General features: G+C 32.0%; 3 protein-coding genes across 4 annotated transcripts; 2 read left to right on the forward strand and 1 right to left on the reverse strand.

Moving 5' to 3' along the window:
• Window positions 1–1,709: 1,709 nt before the first annotated feature.
• LOC110425888 (serine/threonine-protein kinase ATM) lies at window positions 1,710–5,698 on the reverse strand. The gene is made up of 2 exons (XM_021440964.2): window positions 5,470–5,698; window positions 1,710–5,327 (listed from the first exon to the last, which is right to left on the reverse strand). The coding sequence occupies exon 2, from the start codon at window positions 5,305–5,307 to the stop codon at window positions 2,077–2,079; it is 3,231 nt and encodes a 1,076-aa protein (XP_021296639.1). The 5' UTR covers window positions 5,308–5,327; window positions 5,470–5,698; the 3' UTR covers window positions 1,710–2,076.
• A 7,538-nt stretch (window positions 5,699–13,236) lies between these two features.
• LOC110425980 (Pre-mRNA cleavage complex II protein family) lies at window positions 13,237–19,733 on the forward strand. 2 transcript variants are annotated; one of them, XM_021441068.2, is made up of 9 exons: window positions 13,237–15,265; window positions 15,729–15,826; window positions 15,949–15,982; window positions 16,113–16,282; window positions 16,457–16,640; window positions 17,213–17,393; window positions 17,788–17,887; window positions 18,394–18,521; window positions 19,189–19,733. In XM_021441068.2, exons 1-9 carry the CDS (start codon window positions 15,078–15,080, stop codon window positions 19,240–19,242), a joined length of 1,137 nt encoding a protein of 378 aa, XP_021296743.1. In that variant the 5' UTR covers window positions 13,237–15,077; the 3' UTR covers window positions 19,243–19,733. The 2 variants fall into 2 exon arrangements, with proteins under 2 accessions (XP_021296743.1, XP_089641358.1); XM_089785232.1 differs by lacking the exon at window positions 18,394–18,521.
• Window positions 19,734–25,920: 6,187 nt separating this feature from the next.
• On the forward strand, window positions 25,921–26,736 carry LOC149526582 (uncharacterized). The gene has a single exon (XM_089785229.1). The coding sequence runs from the start codon at window positions 25,921–25,923 to the stop codon at window positions 26,734–26,736; it is 816 nt and encodes a 271-aa protein (XP_089641355.1).
• The last annotated feature ends 1,156 nt before the right edge of the window (window positions 26,737–27,892 follow it).

Consider the following 27,892-nt stretch of genomic DNA (forward strand, 5'->3'; position numbering starts at 1 on the left):
TGACGACAGTTAGTCTGAGTTGGGCATATCTACTCCATCCATAAGGCAAAGTTGCTGCATCTGCAACATCTACATAAATTGAAATATGATCCACTTGGTTCCTCTGGGTGTTCCCCTTGGGGAAGAAAAGAAGTCGCCTGCCGAACAGAATTGTAGATCTCAGTGATAGAAAAAAGCAAGTTGAAACATTAGGAAAGCAACCCAATCCTTACAAGAACATCAAAGTTACCATTTGTTGCCACCAACATGGAAAACGTCAGAGTAGAGCTTCTTGCATTTAATACAGGAGAAATTCTCAATCCTCCATGCGTACTTCCTCACTTGTGGACTCCCCATAGACTGAGACTCACTACTATCCACTCCACTCAAAAACCAAAGAGAGGAAAAATGGAGGAGAAGAATTAAACAGTAAAAGATGCAGCTTTTTATTGAATACCTTCCATTATCAGATGGCCTGGCCTGCTTATAAAAGCTGCTATGCTGGAGAAGATAGAGTAGAGTTGAACTAGTTGTTCATTTATACAACTTAGCCTTTAAGCTATCTGGTTTTTGACTTGGAACCATAGCCTCATATTTCTTCGACAAAAGTAAATATCATTTGACTTTGGTCTCCTTTGTCAATTTAACTACTTTTCCACTACTTGGCCTTTAAGGTATTTGCACCAGGGAATCTGTGGAATCCATTTATACAAGTAGAACACTATAGTTATATTATATTTGATCGATTTATTATAATAGATTATGATATGATATATTGAAATAATATATAATTAAATTATCATGTAATATTTTATTATTTTAGTAAGTGTTACATTAGTTCCATTTGATATAAAAAATAATAAATGATACTTTTAATTAATGTTAATTAATTAATCATGAATTATAAATGATTATTTATTTAAAGTAAAAATATAAAAATTTAATTAAATATAATAAAAATAAAATTTTATATTTTATATTTTTTATTTTTTTTAAAACATTATTCCTTCTCTAAAAACAGTAAACAAATTATGTCTTTGCATGGCAAGCATAATTTTCTTTTCTTTTTTTTTTTGGAAAGGCTGGCATAATATTGGCAGGGTCCAAAGTTAGACCGGGCTTTCCCCGAACTCTGCCTCTTCCTTTAGGCATTTTGGTACAAACAATCTTTGAAATTTTTATATTGAAAGCACTGATAATTCTAAAATAAAAATAAAATAAAATAAAATTTTTATACTTTATTCCATAATGATGATTTTCCTTTTATAGCAAAAAGGCTGGTAGAAGTCGCCTATTTAACAAGCACCTTAGTAAATAGGATCAGATGATTTCCTTCTTCCTGACCAAGAATTAGAATAATACAACATACAAACTCGCTTGTACTCAAAGGGGATGGTGATCAGGAAGCAATATGCAGGGCCTTGTTGCTTGCCATTACGCTTTCTTTTTGCAAACTGCTTCATGGGTTGATTGCTGCTTTCGCATAAGATTGTTTTGCCTTACTTGGGAGAAGCAAGACAGATGAATAAAGAGGAGAAAATGATGGTCCTTATTCCCTAGAAGTAACTACAAATGTAACTTATAATTAAGGTGTAAATTTAATTCAAAATTATGAAGACCAATGTGTTCAGAAGCAATTCACAAGTAAATCGACAGAGGGAGGCAAACTGATGAGAATTGCAGGCATCTCATGCATATCCCATGTGTGAGTCTCCAATAGATGCCAAGGGTAACAATGCACCTGCTTACAAGACTCAACATTCATATTGTAATGGTGTAAACAAAAGTTTTATGTGAAAATGCCCAAGTTCTGGGTTCTATTTCTCATTTCAACTGCCCCCCTTTCCCATTAGTGACCCAAAAAAGATATATAAAACAGAAAAAGAAGAGATGCATGTCATTGCCGCTGCTTAATGCTTTCTCAATACATTTAACAAAAAACTTTCTCAGCTCTTGAATCAACATTTAGCGAGAGCAGGCTAACAAAAGCAACAGCAAAAGATGAGAACAAGACAGGGATCCTAAGACAAAAGAGTCCACAAATGGGAAACTACTCCAGAGGACTTACGTAGACACCTCCACCATTTACAGTTCTAACTAGGAAGAGGAGGAATTAGGAAGAGAACTAACCTTCTTCAGTAGGCCTTTAATCTCACTCTCCAATTTTGCCTTCATCTCTGGGGAAAGATTATCCCCTGACTTCTCTAGCATTGATGTCATCATCTCAAGATTCTGCCTTATAAAGTCAATGGGAGGTGCATCACCAAGGTGAGGTGTCAAACCAGAAGGCTTTGCTGGAGTCCTGAGTACCTCCATGGGTTGACTATTTAGAATACTGTCATTCTGAAGGTGATAATTCATAAGGGTTGCGCCAAAAGGATTACTCTTTTCGAAACTCTTCACTGCTTTTCCAGCATCTTCACTCCTCATAAAAACAACCTGGGCACTATTAGAATCTTTCATTATCAGAATCTCTGATTCCTTCAAGGGCCCAAACCTGCAAAATGTTGCCACTAAAGCTTCTTTTGAAGGCATGGAAGCACCTGGGGTAAATGTCAAGAGAAGAGTGGTCCCGAGGGGTTTTCCATTTGCCTCTGCTCTATCATAATTTATAATTATATTTTTTGAGCTTAAACTAGCCTCTCCTTTCCTCCTCCTTCTCTTCCTCACAGGTTTCACCACAGATAAAACACTGTTTGCCTCCTGAAAATCTTTTCCCAGTATGTTGGGTTCATTGCTAGTTCCATTTAAATCTGGTATTCCTGCAGCGACCGTAGGGTTCGAATGGCCAGATGGTGCCTTCGGCTTCCTCCCTCTCTTCTTCTGACATGGCTTAATTTCAGCTGCAAGTGAATCCATGTCTGGTCTTGCATGAGCATTGTTTCCACTAGAATCAGGCAGGCCAACATTCAACCCCTCCCTGTTACTTTGCTCAGGAATTGTTTTGATGGAATATGGGCCTGTCACCTGCAAATCTAACAACAACGAGCTGGAGCTTGCAGTATTTCCATTTGCTCTAGTCTTTAAAGGCTCTGAAGCAGCTCTTTTCCTCTTTCTCTTTCCAGGCTCAGAGGCAATATGGCTCATAATTTGTGAATCTTCAGCCAATGGGATGGGCATAGCACCATTTCCATTTAAATCTGGTATGTCAGTAGCTTGTTTAGTCTGCTGACCAGCTAAAGTTTGTTTTCCATTAGGTGCTCCAGAGGCCATTGCTTGGAACTCTTTCACTGATAAGTTACATGTAGCAAAGTTTACATTCACATCTGACAGGCCAGAAAGAGACTTAATCTTTGATCTCCCAGAGTTTGTCAGCTTCTTTCCCTTTTGCATTTTATTCCCAGGATTCATACAGGGTGAGGAAGTAGGCTTCATGTCATGTGAATCATTCCCTGACAAAAAAGGATCAGTAGCTGTAGCCTCTTTCTGACCAACCATATTCTTGCAATACATCTCATAAATGGATTCGTCATGATATACTGAAATTCTGAATCTGGAAAAGAACCACTCAATGAGACCAAAGTTTTTACTTCCGGTTGAGAACAGGCAATCCACAGCTATAAAATGTAGTTCAGATAGCAGCTCAGCAGAAGGTGTATTCATCAGCTCTGGATAAGGAGTTACATTATTTCCCCTTATGAATTTCCTATACCAATTTTTCTGGAATCTCTTCACACTACTTTTGACAACTGAAGGAGACCCAATAAATTCATTCACCCCCTCATGAGAAACATTCAAGGTGTTAGGATCTTCAGTTTCACTCAATCCTTTACTTTCCCAGTTAACATAGGGATATGACAAGTACTTGCTCTTCTTCCGTTCTCTCAACTCAAAGGCCTTTTCATTTTTTAAATCGGTCATATCATTGCCATTTTCTACAGAAGAAACATACATTTCTTGATCAGGCCCTTCAATTTGGATGCTGCTAGTTCTCACTTTAGAATAATTTTTCCTCTTTCTCTTCCTCGAAGTAGAAGCCAGTTTGCTTAAGATAACACCTTCTCCAGCAACAATGTCTCCCCAGTTCTTTCCCGAGACCTTGGCCAAGTCTCCATTTTGATCAAGCTGTGACATCTCATTCTTTGTTACATCAGATTGTTCCAGAAACAACTTATATGAGATGCTGTTTTCTTCTGCTAAACCAGCGTCGGCATCCCTTCCATCCATTGGCCAGCTGCTAGCATTCTCCGCATCATAAGTCATTCTCCAAAGTTGATGCATGGGCAATTGGCAATGTCCTGTTGAACAATAAAAGGCTGACAAACAGTTCTGTATGGCAGTAAACTCAAGCATGCCGGGCTTTGAAACAACATGCGCAAGATTTTTGAGTTGACAAAGAAACTTTGCAGGCTCAAATTGAGCAGCAGAAAACTCCCCTAATGCACCAACTTTGCACTCTGGCACAGAAGCTCCTTCCTTAATAGCAGAATTGCTAACTGAGAACTTTTTTCCTTTCAGAACACAGGAACAAGTCATCTCCAATTTCAGGCGCTTTCCAAAATCATCCACAGCCTTCTCAACTGCACCAAGAAAGCTTCTGGCTTTATTCTGCCCAGTCATTTGTTCAAAGTTGACATGGAAAGGCTTTAACTGAGATGGGCAACACCACGCGACATGGCTACTCCCAAAGTACCCAACAAGCAAGCAGTTTCTCTCGTCACCTTTGAGAGCATACTCCTGTGCATCTGAAGGATCAAAGATCTTTCCTGGCCACCAAGTCTGACTTTTGGTTCTAACCCATACAATATCACCCACAAAAAACTTATGTTCCTGCCCATCAATTATCAACTCCTCATTTCCAGCTTCCCTAAACTCTTCATTTTTTACGATTAACCCAGTGCCATTTACTTCATTTAAAGGACCCGAAAAGTCCACATAAAGCGATATGTTGTCTCCGGAAATTTGTATCCTCTTAACTGAATCAACTCCATTAATGACCGACCCATCATCTTCCTTCGTTCCCTCATCCCTAACAGTTTCTACAAACAAATTCTTCTGACTCCCACCATCCACTCTTTCTTCCAACCTCTCAGTCGATTTGGCCACTACAACAACCATTTGATCCTCTTTCTTTCCATCAACTCCATCATCCACTAAACAACCTTCTTCAGTCTCCAAAACACTAACACCATTCTCTTTTCCATCCAGGGCTAAGCTATTCCCTCCAACAGCATTACCATTTTCTTGAAGCTGAACATCCAAAATGGAGCCTAACCCATTACTACTTTCACTAAAAGTGAGCAAGTCGGTAGCTTGAGAAGCTTCTTCTAGGAGTTCTAAATCTGGGTTTTTTGCTTCTAGGGTTTCTGGGGTTTTAGGGTCCTCCATTATCACTATTTTCTAAGCATCTAATAAAGAACACAAATTCAAAATCAGTACATAAAACAATATAAAAAAATTCAAAGCTTTATTCTAACGCCATTTATTCAACTAAAACTAATATCTATTAAAGAAAAAAAAAACAAACGTTAAAAAAGAGAATGTAAGTACCTAAGAGAAGTCTGGCATTCACTCTATGAGCAGAGTTGATGATGAGTCACTAAGCCGAGTTGAAAAGAGGGTTTACCCTTGGCGGGGGTGTAGTGAAGAGAGATTTAAGGAGAAAAACAAAGAGAGAAAGGGAAGAGAAAGTACATTCTGGAATAGCGTAATGGCGGCAGAGTATTTAGGCGAATAATTCGCCAAATTACTGTGACAAATAGAGAAAAAGAAGGGCTTCCTTTTCCAGAGTGACAATACTCACAGGCTTTCTTCATTTTTTATTTTTTTTTAGTTATATTACTACTTACTAATAATAAAGTCTTTTTTTTTAGTTTTTTTCTTTCTGATAATACTCAGAAAAAATCTATAAATTATTTTAAAAATTTTAAATAATTTTTTTATTTTTTTATTATATCTAATTAACTCCCTATTTTTTTAAAATTAGATTGAATTAAAATATTACTTATCATTTTATCTTCATATGACGCTTGACGTGATATTGATGTTAAAATTAAAAAATAACACATAATAATGTCATTATATCGCATCATTATATATTATAATGCTTTAATTTATCATATCAACGTCACGTGACATAAAATGATAAATGATATTTTAAATTAATTAATTATCAATTATAAAAATTTAAAATAAAATAATAAGAGTTTGATTGAAGATAATAAAAATTAAAATAAAAATTTTATTTTAATATATTTAAATAATTTTAAAAAATTTTAAATATTATGTTAGAAAAAAAATCTAAACTGGTGATATTTCCATGATTCAACAACACAACACAAAAGAAACAATTAAGAGCTTAGGATCTAATAATTAATTAATTATCAAATTCTTTATTTGAGGATTGATTTTATTTTTTTCTTTCAAAGTTAAATGTACCTTTTTCCAACTCAATTGGAACAATTAAAGATTGAGATTAAAGTGGAAGCAGAATTAAAGGTTAGACACCATAAGTGAAATTTACTTGCAACTCAATGAAAAAATTTATGAAAATTATTATTATTAATTGATTTAGGAGTGTAAATGTATATTTATAAAATATTATCTCGACATGAAAATCGATAAAATATATTAATATTTTCTTTTGAAAATTAATAAAATCTATTAATGTTAACCATTGACTTTACTTTATCATCGATTTTTTAAGTAGATAAAATTGAAAAAATTGCATCCTATTTGATTTTTAAAAATTGTTATCCAGCGTTTATTGGAATTGATTACAAACAAATTTTATAATTAATGCATTATCTCCTTTTGAATTTGGTAAAGATAATCATTAAATAAAAAATCCTAAAATAGTATTTTAATTAACTTTAGTCAATGTCTATAAACATCTTTCAATCAAATCTGTTAAAATATAATTTTAAATAATAATTATGTTATTTGGTACACTACAATCACTAAATTAGAAGAGATATAATATATTTGGTTTGGTATAATGTCTTTAAAGATCTCTTAAATATTTAAAAAAATTTAAATAAATTCTTATTTTTTTTATTTCAAACCAGTTGTGTACTCTTATATTTTTGACTAATTAGGTTTTTATAACTATTGGTTAATTAACTGTTATTAATCAAAGTGATATTTGTCATTTTTATGCCTATATGGCATTGACATGATGCTAATGTGCAAAATAAAAAATATCATGTAATCATGACATCATACCACGTTACTATCTAATATGACATATCAACATACCACATGAACATCATGTGATATAAAAAGATAAATAGTATTTGACTAAAGATAATCAGTCAAACGTTAATCATAAAGATTTATTTAGGCATAATATACAAAAAAGTTCCTAAATTATAAAAAAAAATTAAATAAACTCTTATACTTTTATTGTATTCAACCAAGCTCTTATACTTTTATTTTAAACCAAATAAATCTTTATGCTTTTTATTTTGAATCAAATAAGTTTTTATAACTAATGATTAATTTAGTCAAAATATTATTTGTTTGTAAATTGAGTGACGTTGATGTGACATGTTAAAATATTATAATTGATTATGATATGGTATGTTAATATATCCTAATTAATAATGACATAATGTATTAATTTAGCATGACAACATGATCATGTGACATTTTACCTTTCACATCAATGTCATGTCAATACCATGTAGATATAAAATAATAAATGATATTTTTACTTATGACAATTAATTAATTATTAGTTATAAGGACTTATTTAACATAAAATAAAAGTACATGAACTTAATTAAATGCAATAAAAGAAAAAAAAATTACTTGAATACTTTGAATAGTATAGGAATTTATTTGAGCGTTATGGCATTTATTTATTTTAAACTAAAAGCACAAGGGTTTCATTAAACACAGTAAAAAAAAGAACTTGTTTAAATTTTTTTAAATATTTTAAAAACTTTTTAATGTATTATGTCTTAATTTTTTTTTTATAAATATTAGGCACTGATTGAATACTACTTCAAGAAACCTATAATGCTTTGAATTATAATGAATAGGTATTTTTGGCAACAATTAAAGTTCACCCAATAGGGAAATAAAGAATAAAATGTACAAGACTGCAGTAGACAAGACAGCACCAAAGGGTGTGGGCAGGAAAGCAATGAAGAAGCATGCTTGTTATGTCATATGTGGAAGCAAATGTACACTCTTTTCATCGTTTAGCATTATTGAGCTAAGCACTATCCTCAGATTTTTTTAGCCATCAATTAAGAGCACAATATTGAATGCCCATTGGCCACCAAAACCCTTGGTTTCTAATCAGAAAAATATTTTTTGAATTTCTTCTTGATGAGTATGGATTTTTGGGGGGGCCAAAGCCAATTTCCACTCCAATTAATTACAGTTTTAAATTGACAAGAAGAACTGGTAATACTTAACTGGCAGATTCTACAGTTTATAGATAAGCCCAGTAATGTGCACTTGCAAGCTGCATACAGAGCATTAAGGTACAACAAAAGCAAGGGATTCTCATGTCTTCAAAGGCTGAATTCAAACTTGTAAAATACACAGATTGTGATTGGGCAGGCTGCCAAGATACTGGGAGATTGATTACAGGTTTGGGATCTTCCTCTTATGATTGTTTAATGAGCTTGAAGTCTAAAATACAGATGGTAGTGGTTTGAAGTTCCATTAAAGTTGAGTATTAAGCCATAACTTTTGTTTTTTGTTGCGAAATTATGTCGGCATTATACTTGCTTAAAGATTTTGGAATGTCACACATAAGTGCTGTTGATTTTCATTGCGATAATCGGTCGGTATTACACATTCGCAAGAACCCTACTTTTCATAAAAAGTTCTTGTAGGTGTCATACGTCCTAGCTATGTGTCCACAAAGGTTCAACTTGCAAACATGTTTACAAAGGCCTTACAACCAATTCAATTTTATTCTTTTTACATGATAGAGTTATTTAAGCATGAATTTTTTTTTTCCAAGAAAAATTGAGTTCTATTGATATCATCAAAGCAAGAAATTGATATTTTCTTGAACCTTATCTCTAACTTTTTCTTAGTGTAGTAAGAAGTTTTGAGATAATGTTCGTATTGAGAAAGAAAATTATGGAATGCAATTGTTTTTTTGAATGTATCTTTACACGAAACATGTTTTAGTACAAAATTATAATTTTCAATTTTATCTTTTTTGTCACTTCTTATTGACATCTATTTAATAACACTAATTATATTCATGAACTTATTTTGATTAAACAAATATATAAAATGATAATTCATAAATTAATAATTAGACAATATTTATATAATCTCAATACACAGTACATATATTAAGTTCGATGTCTTGAAAAAGGAAATAAAGAATACCTTGATAATTTATTTTCTTATTAATTGATGTAATATTAATTAATTAATATTTCTATTAATTAATAATTTTTTATGATTTTAAAATTATTAATTTATAAAGATTTAACTATAATTAGATTTGTATAACATTGTAAAATATATAAGTGACATAACTGTAAATAGAGCAAAACTCTATCAAGAATCATTTCCTGAACTTTCTCTCTCTTCCCATCTACTTCTTTTTTTTTTTTTTGTAAATTAAGAAAAGAAGATTCGATTTTTGTTCTTTAGACAGAAGATTATACATCAATTAATAAGTCAAATACTCGGATATCTATATTCTTCTTACTTCAATGTCATTTCATTTCATAAGTAACTTATTAAATACAATATGGGACTAGAAATAAAAGAAAAAAAAAGAGAGAAAATATGAAGAAATTTAAAATGAAAGAAAATAGAATGCTTAAAAAAAATTTCATTCATCTTAAATTTACATTTAATAAAACATTCTACATTTATGTTAAAATCACATAAGTTTTTCATCCAATTTGTAAATAATACATATTATGACATATATTTCTTTAATATTTCATTGTTTCAATTTTTTTGGTTGGGATTTTTCATATTATTTAGTTAATTCATTATAATACAGTAGGTTAATTTTAAAATACATATATGTAGATTTTTAACTATATTTTAGTTTTTGTCAATTATCATTAAGTTTAAAACAAATATAGATTATTATTTATGGATCTAAATAATGTTAGAACTCAAAGTTTTTAGTTCTTAATTTTGAGCAAAAATAAATATTTTCCTTTGCTTTTGCATAGAGGTTTCCCTGATTTGGGCTCATTAAAGTGAAGCCCAAGCTCAGCTTACCATGTCCATTTATATAATATTTTATTATTAAAACATTTAAAAAAGTATTTTATGCTAACATATTAATATATCTAAATTTCTTTTAAATTCAATTAAAATTAAATAATAATATATTTTTTATTAATATAATTGGCTTGAGCCAAGAATATATGCCCAAACCTAGCCTAGGACGATTCCTTTGCTTTTGCATTTGAGTCATACAATTTTGAACATTTTCTACTTTCTACAATAATTTATCAATTCGAGGAATGTAAAGGAAAAAAAAAATAACTTTAAAGATTTTGAAAACTATGATCCAAATTTAAAATTTAAAATTGTAGAGAGAAAATAATATTATATATATTATAAGATTTTTGTTATCCCGTAATATAACCTTTTAATTTTTTTTTATATTTGAAAAAAAGGGATTTGAAAAAAAATTTTAGATGAAGATCTTATATTAATTAATAAATCAAATACTCGGATGTAAGTTTTTTACTTTTTTGTAATTTATGTAAAGTGATACAAGATTTTAATATAAACATTTTATAAGCTTATTCAAACAACTGCAGAAGAAAGACTTTTCTTCTATAGAAGACAGAGTTTCGTATTCTCCTTAATTTTTTTTTGACTATATAATCTCTTTAATCGATTAATCTGCAACTATAAAACATTAAAATAATTATGATATAATTATTCATAATTTACAGGGATAAACATGATAAAAAAATTTATTTTAGATAATTTCGGAATAAAATGGTTATCCGACATGGAATTAAGGAGCTTGGAGGCTTGCATGTACATTAGTGTACCCAAGCCAATGGTACCTTGGTAGAGAAATGTGGACCCATGAATCAGTGTACCAAGAAGAGATACTGATTTAATCATCCGTATCAAAGTTGGTTGCATAATCATGGAGATATTTGTAAAAGATTCTTCAAGAGTCTCAATCTCATTTATTTATGGTCTTTTGTTGGGCAGGAGAAGATCATGGATCTGTCTCCTCATTTCTCTTTTACTTTTTATTTCATTATATTCAATGTAAATAAATAATAATAATAATAAACATTTAAACATTTAATTTATTAATTGGTGTATTATCTTCTGTTTAGAAAACAAATCTTAGATTATTCTTTGGTCCTCATGGCTGAAAGCTTGGATAAGGATTTTTTGGGCATGTTATGTTAAGCCAAAAAAAAAATATTTGTATATAAATTTGATTACCAATTCCTGCATCTTAGTAGTTGTGCTCTTCTAATTATATTAGAAAGTAATCGATAAGGAGAGTCATCGAGGATCTCAACTCGAGTAAGAGGATATTAAAATATTAAAATTAGCATTTGAATACATTTAAAGAATTTTTTAAAAAAATATTTTTAATTTGTCATAGGTTTAGCATTTTGTGAAGAAAGAATATGAGGTTAAGCCACTTGAGCTTAGCTTAAGTAGTGAAGATGAGTTTGGAGTTGGTTAGAAAGAGAATATTTTAGGTTTGAGAATATAAATAGATGTCTTTACAAATTTATAATATGAAATTAAGTACATATATATAAATATATAATATTTGAAAAAGTTTCTAAAATACTATTTAAGAAAATTTAAATAATTTTTTTTATATCATTCAATTAAATTCGTGTATTCTTATTTTTGGTCAAATATATTTTTATAACTGATAGTTAATTAATTAAGATTGGTTAAAATATCAATTATTATTTTATATTCTTGTGGTATTGGCATGATAATGATATGGAGAGTGAAAATATAATATAACTAGGTCACAAGGTCATATTAGTATGCTACGTGCTCATCACGTAGTATAAAATGACAAATAATATTTTTTTAAAAACAACTAGCTGATCATTAATTATAAATACTTATTTGAAATAAAATAAAAATATAAAAATTTAATTAAATATAATAAAAAATACTAATTTAAATTTTTTTAAATAATTCAAGAGATTTTTTTTAAATTATATATTTTTCTAACAATAAAATATTTTTGTTCCAATATGTATATATACACATTGTAGAAACTTAAATGAGAGAAAAAGACACCTTAACATTATGCTACCCTTCTCGAGCATGAAATATTGGAAAATGGATTAAAAAACCCAAACACATGATTGATGAGAAGCTTTTGACTAAAGAACATGGTCGATGAGCGCGATCCCTCAAATTTTCAGTTTATAATTTTTTTAGTAATATATATATAATTTGATATATATAGATTTATGATTTTATATTATTACCATTTAACCACTCATTTATATAAAATACTAAATCCGTCACTCACTGAGTACATCATCAAAATGTTTATTCTTATTGAAGATCTGATTATTAGTGTTGTATTGAAAGGTCGATCCAATTAAAATTTTGCATAAACTTCAGCAAATGTTATATACTTCATATGACTTGTGACCTTTAGGTGAATTTTGTTCCAATGCCTTTAAAAGCCTAACTAAATCACTTGTGGTTCTCTTCTAAAACAACTGTTATTCTCTAAATTTGCTTAAAATGTGGATTGAAGCAGTGAAGATAAAGTAGAAACTATAAGAAACTGGCCTGAAGAGAGGACCAAAAGTACAAGCTGCTTCACAAGAAGTTAATAATGCAAAAGACAGATGTGACCAGCCAAAAAGGACATATCAAAAGTGAATTGATGAGAAGATAAAATTTGAAGTTCCATTCACATGCAGTTGTTTCCATTGCATGTTGATTCCAAGCCCCAAGGCCCCTTAAAGCCATGTCAAAGTAAGATGTTTGCAAACTCATGTAAACCAAAAGCAAAAGCAAGAGGAAAGACATGTCCATGGCCAAGCTTAGAGCTTCTGGCGTGCAGATTGTAGCAGAAAAGTTACTAGTTTGCGGTGATCGATCAGGTTCATCAGTCAAAGATGTGAAGGGAGGACACTTTGCGGTGTTTGCCGTAGAAAATGACAAGACAAAGAGATTCGTTGTCCCTTTGAGTTATCTAAACCATCCTGGCTTCTTGGTGCTGTTGGAGCAAGCTGCGGAAGAGTTTGGCTTTGTCCAGAAAGGAGCTCTTCGCGTTCCTTGCCAATGGAGTGAGATGGAGAGGCTATTAGCTAAAAATGCAAGGAGGATATGAATCCCTCTGCTACAATGCGTGCATGCGTGCTTTGCTCAATTTCCTCCCTTTACTATAAAAATTTGCTCTTCCAAGTTCATTCCCAATTAAGTCTTGTTTTTCTTTTTTTCTTTTTACCTTTCTTTTATTATATATTTGCTGGATTACAATAAATTACTAATGACCCTTTGAAATTCCCCTTAAATAATAGTGGATAATTTGGCAATCAAGAGAGAAACAAATAAATCTAACAATATTGCATACAACATGATAACACGATACAAATAAAATACAAGATTAATTGAGTTTAAGTTTAGATTAATCATATTTCTTATTTAAAACTTGTAAATATGCTTAACTCGTTTAAAATATGTTTAATTAATCATGTTATCGTGTATCTATATAATTCGTGACCTGTTTATTATTTATTTAATTAATTATCTACTTAACACGTTTATATCCCCATATAAATACTTTATTTTATTGTGGTTGTTGATGGTTTTGATGGATTTTTATTATGGTTGATCATGATGGCTGAGCTTATTATACTCTATGAATATTATTGTTTTTATAATTATTAGCTTTAAATTTGAATGATAAAATATTATTTCATTGTTAATTATTTGTAGTTTAGTTTAATCTTGTTAATTTTATTAATTGTGTTAATTGTTTAAATAGATTGTGAATTGTGTCGTATTATATAAAACTTAAGTGAATTTATTTAATAAACATGTTGAGTATGTCATGTCGTATAATATTACATATTTAATAAATATATCCGTATTCCTATTTGAATTTATATTTCATACAATGATAGTGTATAGAAAGCATTTACAAACTGTCAGCTTATCACAAAGTGCCACTTCACTAATAAATAAAGATAACAAATTTTAAGATTTCAAAAATAAATATAAAAAAAATTTAAGATTTAATAGAATAAAAAACCCAAATTTTTTTTACTCCCTTTAAAATGTCCTCCACAAGTCTCTCTATACTTGGTATATGTTATGCTTGAAATTTATTTATGCTCAACTGTTAAAGATTGTGGAGAGAATATATTTGTTTACTTTTTTTTTATATAAATATTTTTTACAATTTTTTATAAAGATTTCACTGGAAATCCAATCCTCACACATATAGCATTTCTATGTGCATATAAACATACATAACTTATGTCTAGTATATAAGAAAAAGCATGTAAAATTTCTAATGGTCACACGAATTAATCAAAATGAAAATCATGTGTATACGGTGTTGTTAAATTAAAATAATTAAATTAATTAATGAATTCTTTTATTATAAAATAAATAAAAAATTCATTAAATATTAAAAAATTTTAATATTTATTTTTATTTATTAATGAATAAAGTGTCGCTTCATGGTAAACAGACAATATATAACTTTCACACCCTTTCTGTGCCTCAAATGTAAATTTTTTAAAAATTTATAACAAAAGGCCAAGTGCCCTTTTATAAAAATTTTGCTTGTCATCGGGAAAGCACACTTCAATCAGACTAAAGGCAGGATCTGGGCTGATCCGACCCGCTTCCTGGCGTCGGCCCTTTTTTTTTCCTCTCCTCCAGCTTACGATGCCGTTTAGGACCCCCTGTAAATACCCTAAAACCCCGATCTCTCACTAAAAACCCTAACCTTTCTCGGCCATCCCTCCTGTCGCCGCCGTTCCGCCTGCCGACCGGTGGGAGAAAACCACTCTTTCTTTCTCTCTCTCTCTCTCTCCTCTATCTTTCTGGTGGCGGTCTCCGTCGCCGTCGCCTTCATAACAGGAACCATTCAGTAACTTTGAAAAAAAATTTGTGAACGGAGAGTTTGACTGGGTAAGAGTTCCTTTTTTGTTTTGTTTCCTCCCACAATGGATTCTAAATTGGAATCTGGAAGTTCAACGGCAAACATATACATACCAGAAGAGTGGTCGGAGGCTGCAGACTCCATAGCCTATGATTCAGTAACTTCGCCACCTCCTATTGCTTTCATCTGTGGTGCTAAAAACTCTGGAAAAACCACTTTCTCTCGTCTCCTCCTTAACATTCTTCTCCAAAGGTTTGGACCTTGCTATATCATTAAGATAATCGTTGCTCTTTTTTTTTTTTTAATTTCTCTGTGTTTTCATTTACTTGTACTGAAATGGGTTTCTATTTAATTCTTTAAATATGCATTTTATTATCTGAAACAGTTTATTTTTGAGGGGTGTTTTTAATGGGTTTGCTCCAGATTTTATTTTATTTCACTTTTTGTGGCTAATTGTAGTTTATGGAGTGAGGAAATAAAGGCTAATATATCTATTTGATTTATTTGGACTTGTTCAAGCTGTTATTATGGAGGGTAAAAATTGTGTTCTTTGCTGTTGTATTTTGTAAGTGGATGGAAAAAGCAAAGCCGGAGCTCTAAGCAATTATTTGTAAACTGACATTTAGTGACCTTCCTTTTGAATTGAATATTTCATGTTCTTTTTATGAGAATTAATAACTTCATTATGATCATCTGGTGGGTATGTTGTTAACAGGTACCAAAAAGTAGCTTATTTGGACACAGATGTTGGGCAGCCTGAGTTCACTGCTCCAGGTTTCCTGTCCCTTACGGTTGTTGACAAACTAACCCCAGGTATTCGGCTTTCTTAACATCTTGTCTTTCCTTCGTATCCTTAAAATCTCCTCTCTGGGTTAATAAACTTGGCTTTTGTCTATTGACTGGGGCTTTCCTATAATTTTTGTTTGTCCAAATAGATTTGGCAATCCCATGCTTGAAGACGCCTGAGAGGTATATGTATTTTTACCTTTTTTGTTAATTTTACTTTGGTTGAGGATTGAGTATCTCAAGAATGAACTTGAGATCTATTTGTTAGTGTTTGTAATGGGCACTAAAAATCTTCAGTTTGATTTTCTATTAGGTGTTTTTTCTTTGGTGACATTTCTTCAAAAAGGGACCCATCAGGATACTTGAAATATGCATTTACCCTCTATGATTACTATCGAAAGGAATACTGCATGTTTGACGAGAGTGAACATGCTGGTAGGACTGAATTGCCTCTTGTTGTCAATACCCCTGGATGGGTGAAAGGTATGCTATGATCTGCATCCAATTGACTAATTCCCTTGTTTCTTTGCTAGTTGTTACCATAACCACTTCTTGTTCTGAAATGACATTTTTCAGATATCTATTTTGGTCACACAAAGATTGATGTAACTTACTAGAAATATATTGTTAATGTTTTGAAAATCATTTGTTTGTCAGGTATTGGTTATGAGATATTGGTGGATATGCTGAAATACATTTCTCCTACTCATGTTGTTAAGATAAACATATCTGTTGGGAGTAAGAATCTGCCAGGTGGAGCATTCTGGTTGGATGGTGACTCTGATGGGATGGCTAATATCGTAGAGATTAAATCAGCTCACCAGGACTCCTTAAATAGATCGTAAGTCTGTTGCCACCTTAAGGTTAACTTGCAAATTTTCAGATCTTGAATCTCAGTAAGTTAAATAGATTTTTTAAATTTGCCCTAGAATTTTATAACAATGTACCTTACTTCAATGGTTTTGGGTGCTGGTTTCACATAGTTGGGACTTTGCGCCTGATATTATGGTTCATTAAATAATTTCACATCTTATGCGTCTGTTGTCCATTTATATACCAACTTGGTACATATTACCTATATTTGTATATGGTTGAGATCTAAATTGTAACAGGGGTGCCCATTTCAAGTGATAAATTACTTTAGTATGCATTTAATGGTCTTTGTTTGGCTGCTTAATGTTATCTTGTTATGCTGCTGAGTTAAGGTAGATGTTTTCTTTGAAATTCCAATTTGAAACATACCTTATGATTATTATTGATACTAAATTAGTGATTCTTCTAGATAGAAGGTTTGTCTCTTTTATATGTTATGTTATTGTAGTAAGTTGTGCATATTTGCCAAAACCCATGAATAATGCTTGGGAGATGTAGCTTTGCTTTCCTACTTCTTACCTTAATTTCTATTTTTTGTAGAGTTCTAGTACAGAAGGATGCTAGCCTTCTGCGGGATTTGCGGATAATGGCTTATTTCAGGCAGATTTTTTCTAATGACAAGCCTATTACTACAATCAAAGAACTTGCATATGCACTTGCTTCTCATTTTCCTTATGAAGTTCCAATATCAAGTATCAAAATCAGACATCTTCATTGCCAGGTTAGATATCATTAAATGATTTTTTTTTTTTTGCAATAAATTTCCTTTGAGAACAACATATTAGCCTTTTCTCACTATGTGGGGCCAGCTATATTGGTTGTATTGTTTGCATGGCCCTGTTTGACCCAATTTCCTCACAATAATATTTTCTTCATTTACCCAAAAAAAAAAATGCCTGATGCTGTTTTGGAAGCTTTGTCTACTTCTTCTGTGTTTCAAGAAACGAGACCTCCATTTCTTTTTTAATTTTTTTCATTACATAATGTTAAGAAGGACATAGTGATGATTGCATGGCCAATATAAACTTTTTTTAGTATCTCTCTTACTTTTGTATTTTATACTAAAATTGATTCTGTACAAGTAAACTCCTATAATGGTTTGCATTTTATTCTAGGTCCCAAGCACTGAAATTTTCTACAGTTTGAATGCAACTATTGTTGGCTTGGCTGTTAGTTCAGAGGAGTCTGAAAGTTTACCCTGGTGTGTTGGTCTTGGTAGGTGTGGGTTACACTGCTTCCGTTGATTTGCTTGATCATCAATAACTCTATCTTTATTATATTGCTTTGCATAGTCTTTTGATCCCTTAATTTTCCATCCATTTTATTGGAAGAAGTCAAGAAGTCTTTATGGCTATCCATCTATGGTTAATTAATAGCATATAAATATATAAATGCATACTTCCATGATAAACAAGCCAGCAACATTTTGTTGGTGGTTTTGTGGCACATACAGATAAAATCTTTATAGAATAATACGCGGTCTTAGAAATCTCCTGAAAATGGAGTATGAAAACTGATCACTATCTTTAAACTGGCAAAGAGAAAAGCATTCTGTCAATGAGAAGGGCTGGATAGCGAGGTGATTAAGATCCTAGTGCGACTTACCTAGGGTAAATATCAGCGTGAACTTTTCTACCCCCCTCCCCCATCAGGACTTAAAAGTAGTATTGAAGTAACTTGATTTTTTCTATTTCTTCTTACTTCTTGTCTTTATGAACTAGGAATTGTGAGAGGAATTGACATGTTCAAAGGTTTGCTCTATTTGATCACTCCTGTTCCTCAGAGCACTCTGGAGAAGGTCAATCTTTTGCTGCAGGGCTATATTCAAATTCCTACTTGCTTGTTGCAGGTAAGTTGACCCTTAAAACTGTAATATTTGTAAAGGCCAAACTGTATTTGCTATGCCTTCTCATGGCAATCCTCCCCCCTCCCCCCATTTTCCCGCTCTTTAGGAGGTGGGTTAGCCAGATAGACTGACCGGAATAATTTCCATGGGTAAGAGTATATAGGATGCTTGGTTCTTATAACACAAGATGGGGGGTAATAGTGGGGATGGGTGGGCGGGAGAGAGAAAAGTACCACTTAATTGGTCCTAAGTTGGCAATATATAAGTGCAAAATTTCCATGGGAAGCAGTCCAGCTAAATTAAGTGGCGTCTTGTTTGTGTGCAGTCTGTATCACTACTAATACCTCTCTATTCAGTCATCTTAACTTGTATCCACATTATAAACTAAACTAACATTTCCATTTTACTATTTTTAGTCACCTATTTAGTATGTAGTATGTACATCCTCTTGCATCATATTGTCTTCAAAATATTAAGATTTTTGTGTTCTAATGCATTGCCTTACAGTATTTTGAACGATAAAGTTAGTAATTGATGGGTCTTTCCACTGTTTTCCCATTTTCTTTGATAACATTCTATATGGTCAGAGCGCTAATAGCATTAACTTCAACTATTACTACTTTGGACCTTATCTTGGCGATCAGTTATTTAGTTATTTGTGATTTTACAGGTCAAGGGATGCAGATCACCTTATGTATCTTCAAATGTTCTGCCTACAAGCTAACCGGATACTTCTACTAACCTGAAGTCATTTTCATGAAGTGTCTGTCATCAGTCTTCAACTAATTAATATTCCAAGCTTGCTTATATGGGCACTGTTGTCATAGGGCAGTGGCCAGTTTATGTCATTAGCTGTCTTCTATATTTGGGTTGAACTAACAGGGAATTAGCTCTCATAGTTTTTTCACTCTTGAAAATTTGACAAGATACCACATAATACTTGCACTATGTTTGGTAGGAGGGTAAGATGGAGGTCCTTCCTTTTTTCTTTCCTCACTTTTTGCCTTGTATTTTCCTTCATTCCTACCAAACATACTATAAGGGGGCAGTGGATATCTTGTATAGAAAGATATACATGCTAATTGCTGTATTCATGCATATCTACCAAAGTTTCTACCAAACATACTAAATGTCAAACACATTCATATCTTTATGAAAAGTTGGGCTCTTCTTACTGATTCATACTGTAAGGGGGCTGTAATTATTTGAGTATGATATCAGTATGCAAAGCTGGTTTATGGATTTTGCTTTGCTTGTAGATCAAACTATATAACTGGATGCCAAACCAGCCATTTCTATATATCAGAAAGCAAACCAACAAAGCTGCTTTATGGATTTTGTTTGGGCTTTGACAATTCCTGTTATTGTGTCTTACTATTATTGTATAAACATAAACATTAACAGTTATATGAGTGAATATAGACATAACATGATTAATTAATTGTGTCAAGATCTAAAATATATACGCGGATACATTTAATAATCATGTAACATGATTTGATATCATTAACTCTGTTTATTAAACATATAGAGTTCAATTTAATATGACACGATTAAAAATTTAACATGATTTAATTTTAACACGATTAACGTGATTAATTAATACACAATTAAAAAAAAACTTTCAATGAAAATATAATTCTATTATTTAAATTTAAAATCAATAATCATAAAAACATGTATAACAAGTTAATAATATAATCAAACAGAATAAAATTCAACAAAAATATCATCTATAAAATACATTATCATAATAAAAATAATCTTTTACTTTTAAACTTAAATAGGTTGATAAATGTGTCCATCTATACGAATTAAACACAATTACTTAAACAAATTTAAATGTATTAACCATATTTGACATGTTTAAAAGGCATAAATTTTTTTTTTTGTATTTTGAATATATTGACATGATTCAGACACGAAATACTATAAAATTAAATCCTGTTTAACTTCGAATCTTCGTATATTGTGTTGATGGTGTCCAAAATTGCTAGCTCGAATTTTGCTTTCCTCGTTAAGCACCTGTAGTTAGTGTTGTTGGTTTAAGACAATGTTTTTATTGTATTGCTGACATGCAGGTTAATTGAATTATTAAAATATGATTACCGGTGATTTGAGAGCAACGTTGGTGATAATGAAAATTAGATATAAAAGCTTGGAAACAAGGTAGAGGACGAGCATAATTTTTGCTGAAAAAACTTTAAAAATGATTCCATTATAATTATTATTTTTTATATATATTGTCAATGGACCTTTTAAATGTCCTCCTCCCCAAAATTTGGAAAAATTATTTTATACATTGATGATGAGGTTTTTAAATTATACAAGTTAGAATAGAGAGTGATACATGTTTTATTAGAATATATTACTTGAAACTAATAATTAAATGAACATATAATAGTTTTGAAAGGAGATGGGGTAATTGGATTATGGAGCCTATGGACAGAAATGTTGCTAGCAAAGAATGACTATGAGCCAAATGTCCTTTTGCTCAATACTGCTATTACTTGTAAAAGCTTTAATCTTTGAGAAAATATTATTTCTCAACTTTCACCGAGTAACAAATTCTTTTATTAGTGATTCCATGTCAAATGGGGTGTTTTGGAAACCTAAGACAAGTGGTATGTTCTCCTCAGAAATCCGACTTGCGACAATCATGCAATGTGACAATGCAGAGCTTTAGCGAAAGGTGTGGAAGGGGTTCGCTCTTTAGTTCATTTGTTGATGTATTATTTCACTGTCTATCACCTATTTTTTACTTGCATTGAATCGTGGAAGGTATGGAGCATGTGCTGTGCAGAATGGAACTTTAAATGAGTGACACCAAATAATCCTCAATCATTTTTCTTATTATGAAGATTTGTTAATTCGAGCAAAGGAAGAAACAATGTTTGGTAGGGGCGACTCTAATTTAGCCGAAATGCTAGCTATTAGGAAAGCTTTCATTATCTTTACAGTCTTTGAATGGTTTCATGATTTTGATTTGTGGATTAAAGGCGATTCAAGAAATGCAGTCGCTTGGAGAATGAGGAAGTGACCCTCGTGCATGGACAGTCTTAAAACAACATGTAAACAATTGAAGGATAACACATGTTACGTGAAGCTAATAAGAATGCTGATGTCTTGGCTAAATCGGGAGTTTAGAGGCATGGAGACTTGCTACAGGTTTTCTCAAAACACAAGCAGAAATATTCAGCAACCTGTGAATCAATCCTAATACACAGCTGGTTCGTATTATGCATGCACGATATGGGGATTGGATCAGGATTACGTGATTAATATTTTGTGATCTGAACAAGAACAAGATCACATTTTTTAAATGGGCTGTGACACTTTGACGGTGGAAATGGAAAGCAGAAATTCATGGGCTGGATATATAGAGCGGAACCAATTTGATTTCATTCATTTACTTGCTTGAGAGTTGGTCTCTTGGAGACTCCCAATGACAAAGGAGGCATGCATTGAATGGAATGTGAGTACAAAAGCTGGATTGCAAGGACATGGGCAATAAAAATCTGGACAGCTAGTGTTGTCACCGAATGCAAGAAGTGGACAGCATTGTATGCTTCTTCATTGAAGCTAGACATCCCCAAATCTGGCTCCTCCAAAATGGCATGGGGTTATCACTTCTTTTCTCTATTTCTTATGCACTTGGGTAAGCCAATACATTATGGCTTATTGCTTTTAATATCAATAAAAGCATATTTTTCAATATGAAAATTGAATATATAACAATCGTTTAATTTTATTTGTGGAGATTAAATATTTTATTGTTTGATTATAACTTCTAAAACTAATAATCACGTCCAAAGAAATTCAATTTTGTCCGAGCACAGAAAAAGTCAACTCCATTCTTAATTTAAAACTAAAAGAGTTTTCTAATCATATACATACACTCATATATATATATTATATGTATATGTATATATATATATATATACACACACATACTAATATCTTTGTTTTTTATGCTAGTAGTTGTAATTTAAAAAAATTAAAATTAAGTTTGTTAAAATTTTATATTCAATAAGTTTTTTAGTCAAATTATTGTAAATTATAAGTTGTTTAATATCTTAAAAAGGAAAAACTAAAGAATGGAAAAATGAATCGTGAGAAAAAGAAATATAATAATAAAAGAAAATCAATTTCTCCATTTTTATTTGAATATTTAATTTGTTTTCAAAAGGCACAAACTATTCTAAATTACAACATTTTAATTAAAAATTTAGGAGATTAAAGCAAAACAAAAGGTCTAAAATTGTCACAAATTTCCAAAATTTCTTCACTCCGCCAAATCACGTGTGACTTTATATCTTTTACTTTTTTTATTTTTTTTATTAAAATATTAATTTATAATATTATAATTTATATAAAAATCGAAAAAAAGAAAAAGAAAGAAAGACAGTATCAAGAATAGTGGACTGAAGTAGCCAGGAAATCAAAGCTTCTGCTCTGGTAGCAGCCATCATCTTCCAGAGTGTAAAGAGATCCTATCTGATTGTAGAAATAAAAAGGAGAAACAGATAGCTTGTACATGAGAAGCCTTATGTGTAATTTAATTGAACTGTAGTTAGTAGTATTAACTATAGTTAGAAGAGTTTAGTTGATAGTGATTGGTTAGTAAACCATTGTAGTTAAAGACCCAGATAAATAGAAAAATCCAATAGTAAGATCAGCTTAAGACTGAAGTAATAAAATTTTCAGTTACATATCATATTTTCTCTTTCTCTTATTTTATTTTCTCACGATTTCTCTTGATCTTTTTTGGTTTCTTCTTAGCTGAATACTATTGATGAGTTGTGGAATTTCATCATGGTATCAGAGCAGATTAATCAATCATTGATCGAAATATGAAGCTATTTTGATCGGAATACATCAATGAGTTGATTGGAGATCATCAAAATTTCGAGAAACCCTAGAAATTCATCATTCATCTGGTTTTGAAGTTTTCTTCCTTAATCTTTTGAATTTCTTGAGTAATAATGGCTGATACATCTTCCAAATCAGCAATTTCCCCTTTGGAAGACCCCTTTTCACCTTATTTTGTTCATCACACCAAACATCATGGTTCGGTGGTGATAAATCCCAAATTGTCAACTGAGAACTATATTTCTTGGAGTCGTTCATTTCTTTTGGCACTCTCAATTCGAAATAAAACTGGTTTTTTGGATGGAACAATTACACGACCAAAACTTGGGGATGCACTTTTTGTGCCTTGGAGTAGATGTAACAACCTAATTGTGGCCTGGCTGTTAGAGTCTTTGACACCAGAATTAGCCTCCACAGTATTTTACATGAATACTGCACAACAAATTTGGGAAACTTTGAAGGAAAGGTTTAGCCAACCAGATGATACTCGTATTTGCAATTTGCAATATTCATTGTGCAGTATAACTCAAGGAACTAGGTCAATCAATTCTTACTTTTCAGAGCTGAATTCTTTGTGGGAAGAATTCCGTAACTACAGACCCTTACCTTATTGTGATTGTGGAGGGTGTAAGTAGAATTGTTATAAGAAGTTCACTGATCTATATCACAAGGATTGTGTTTTTCGATTTCTGAATGGATTAAATAGCTCATATACGGCATTGAGGTCACAAATTTTGCTGTTAAAGCCATTTCCAACCTTGAATGAAGCCTATAACTTGGTACTTCGTGAGGAATCTCAGAGGTCTTTGTTAATGCAGTCTCAGCCATTAATAGATGCTTCTGCTATGGCGACTATTTCAGATGATAAGAAGAAACCAACTGGTAATCTTGTTTGTAACTATTGTGGAAAGAAGGGCCATACAAAGGATAAGTGCTATAGGCTTGTGGGTTTTCCTGAAAATTTTAAATTCACTAAGCGCAAGGGTAATTTCAGGAAGAAAGTTGCATATACTGATAGTGTTGTTATTGCTACTTCAGAGGGTCAAGATGATGATTCTACTACTGATCCTGTTTCACAAATTTCTTTAACAAAGGGTCAATTTCAAACCTTGATGGCAATGATCACTGAACATGGAGGACAAGCAAATGAGAATGAACCACCTACATTCACTCAACACAACAACAAACCTTCTCTTGTGAACTCAACTTTTGCAGGTATGGTTTCCAATCCAATTTGTTTGTCTGCTATTAATTCTGTTTTGAATTCATATAAATTCTTATTGAAAAATGACACTTGGATATTAGACACGGGAGCCACGGATCATATAGCTTGTTCTTTGCATTTGTTTAAGTCTTATAAACCAGTTAGGAATTTGTTTGTTCACATGCCTAATAAAAGTAAAGCCATTGTTTCTCATATTGGAACAGTACAATTGTCCAATAATTTGATCCTTGATAATGTTCTTTTAGTACCTTCCTTCAATTTCAATTTGTTCTCTGTGAATAAATTTACACAGCAAAAGAAACATATCCTCATTTTTACTGATAATCATTGCTTAATCCAGGACATCAGTTCATGGACAATGATGGGTCATGCTAAAGCCATAGCTGGGTTGTATATCTTGCAGAAAGATTTGAATGCACAATTGTCAAAAAAGTCTGCTAAAGTTTCACCAAATAAATTTTCCAGTGTTCCTTTTCATTTACAAAATGTTTGTTCAATGCCTTTGAAGTCTGTCACTACTTGTACAACTTTGAATAATGATTTTGATATATGGCACTTTAGGTTAGGCCATGTATCAACACAAAGGTTGAAAATGATTCATGATACTTGTAGTGATGTGAATTTCAAGGAAAATTTTCAATGCAACATTTGTCTTTTAGCAAAACAAAAGAGACTTTCTTTTCCATTGCATATAAAAAAATACAACATTACCTTTTGAAGTAATTCATGTTGACATATGGGGGCCTTATTCAACCTCTACTTTAGGAGGTCATCATTATTTCCTAACCATAGTTGATGATTTTACTAGATTCACATGGTTATATCTTATGAGAGTCAAGTCTGATGTAAGTACAATTTTACCTATCTTTTGTAAAATGGTATCTAATCATTTTGACAAACATGTTGGGTACTTAAGATTAGACAATGGACATGAGTTTAATTTGACAGATTCTTTTTTCAAAAAATGGCATTGTGCATCATTTTACATGTGTAGATACACTTCAGCAAAATGGCATAGTGGAAAGAAAACACCAACATCTTCTTAACATAGCTAGAGCATTTCTTTTTCAAGCTTCATTGCCTGTTTCTTTTTGGGGAGATGCTGTACTTATTGCTGCTCATATTGTAAATAGGATTCCTTCTCCAATTCTCAAAAATAAAACACCATTTGAATTTTTGTTTCATAAGCCACCTTCTTATTCTCATTTTAGAGTCTTTGGATCCTTATGTTTTGCTTGTACCTTGTCTCATAACAGAAAGAAATTTGAACATAGAGCTAAACGTTGTATTTTTCTTGGCTATCCAATGGGTGTCAAAGGTTATAAGCTTTATGATCTTACAACTCATAAGTGTTTTATTTCCAGGGATGTCATTTTTCATGAGAATATATTTCCCTTTCAAAAATCGGATACTATACTTGTTTCTTCTAATTCTCTTCCCTTCACTATACCACAACCTTCTTATTCTATACCTGATTTTAATATTCCTGTTCATTTGCCTACTAATTCCACTATTGAACCAAAACCAGAAAATCAAATTGGTCAAGAATATGTTGTACCTGAACCAACATCTGTTTTACCTAATGATGAGCCTGTTTTACCTGAACCAGAGTTTAATGTTTCAAATCAGGACATTGATTCTTTTCAGTCACAATCTGAAACTATTCATCCACCTCTTACTCCTAGGAAAAGTACTAGATTAAAGAAACCTCCAAGATATCTTGAATCTTATCAATGTCCATCATTGAGTTCATCAGTTACAGCTTATCCTATTCATAATTACTTATCTGCTGACCAATTATCTTCTAGCCATAAAGCTTTTACAGTAGCCTTAAGCCAAATATCAGAACCACAATCTTTCTCACAAGCTGTTCAGCATGATAAGTGGAGAATTGCTATGAAGGATGAATTAGATGCTTTGGAAGAGAATCATACATGGACAGTACAAACAGTGCCTTCTAATCTTAAGGCCATAGGCTGCAAATGGGTTTACAAAGTAAAGGTTAAAGCTGATCGGAGTGTTGATAGGTTTAAAGCTAGATTAGTAGCAAAAGATACAACCAGAGGGAAGGTTTTGATTATCAGGACACATTCAGTCCTGTGGCCAAACAAACTACAGTAAGGCTTTCTTTGGCATTGGCTGCTGCAAATGGTTGGTTGTTATCCCAATTGGATATTAACAATGCATTTCTCAATGGCGATTTATTTGAAGACGTGTACATGGAAATTCCTCAAGGTTATGACCTTAAGGGGGAGTGTCCACCTTCGGGTTTTAAGTTTGTTTGCAAATTGCAGAAATCGTTGTATGGCCTTAAACAGGCTTCTCGACAGTGGAATGCCAAGTTCACGGAGACATTGGTGCAATCTGGTTTCGTACAATCAAAATCAGATTATTCTCTTTTTACAAAGAGAGCTAAAGAAGGAGAATTTGTTGCTTTACTTGTATACGTTGATGATATTATGGTGGCTAGTTCTTCTGCTGCTATTGAGAATGAAATAAAGCAGTTTTTGAGGTCGAAGTTTAAGTTGAAAGACCTTGGAAAGCCAAAATATTTCCTTGGGATAGAAATAGCAAGGTCACACAAAGGGATCTTGTTATGTCAAAGAAAATATGCTTTGGATTTAATTCTAGAACATGGATTATTAGGAGCTAAACCTACATCTACACCAATGGACTACAACTATAAAATAACCAATGCTGAAGATTCTAACTTGCTGAAAAATAGTTCAATGTATAGACAATTGGTGGGAAAACTATTGTATTTGACATTTACTAGGCCAGATATTGTGTATGCAGTACAAATTTTATCTCAGTTCATGGAGAGGCCTGGAAATGTACATCTACAGGCTGCTTATAGAGTTTTGAAGTATTTAAAAGGGTCACCAGGACAGGGCATACTTCTCTCATCTACACCTGACATGCAGTTAAAGGCATATTGTGATAGTGACTGGGCAGGATGCCCTACAACAAGGAAGTCAGTAACAGGGTTTGCGATTTTCTTGGTAACTCTTTAGTGAGTTGGAAATCCAAGAAGCAAACTATTGTAGCCAAGAGTTCAACAGAGGCTGAATACAGAGCTATGTCTACTACTAGCAGTGAAGTTATTTGGCTTTTATTCTTGTTAAAACACTTTGGCTTTGAACATAGAGATGCTGTGGAGATGTTTTGTGATAATCAGTCAGCACTCAGTATATGTAAAAATCCTGTTTTCCACTAGAGAACGAAGCATATTGAAGTGGATTGTCACTTTGTTAGAGAGAAGGTGACTGCTGGTTTG

Source organism: Theobroma umbraticum, unplaced genomic scaffold (assembly GCF_002168275.2).
Source record: "Theobroma umbraticum cultivar Fairchild unplaced genomic scaffold, ASM216827v3 scaffold_12.1, whole genome shotgun sequence".
NCBI lineage: Eukaryota > Viridiplantae > Streptophyta > Magnoliopsida > Malvales > Malvaceae > Theobroma > Theobroma umbraticum.

Bases quoted from the DNA above. Each gene is read 5' to 3' on its own strand.
- LOC110425888 (XM_021440964.2), bottom strand. From the start codon at position 5,307: ATGGAGGACCCTAAAACCCCAGAAACCCTAGAAGCAAAAAACCCAGAT.
- LOC110425980 (XM_021441068.2), top strand. From the start codon at position 15,078: ATGGATTCTAAATTGGAATCTGGAAGTTCAACGGCAAACATATACATA. The intron at 17,394-17,787 runs GTTAGATATCAT...ATTTTATTCTAG, and splicing joins TCAGACATCTTCATTGCCAG to GTCCCAAGCACTGAAATTTT. The intron at 17,888-18,393 runs GTAGGTGTGGGT...TTTATGAACTAG, and splicing joins ACCCTGGTGTGTTGGTCTTG to GAATTGTGAGAGGAATTGAC.
- LOC149526582 (XM_089785229.1), top strand. From the start codon at position 25,921: ATGGGTGTCAAAGGTTATAAGCTTTATGATCTTACAACTCATAAGTGT.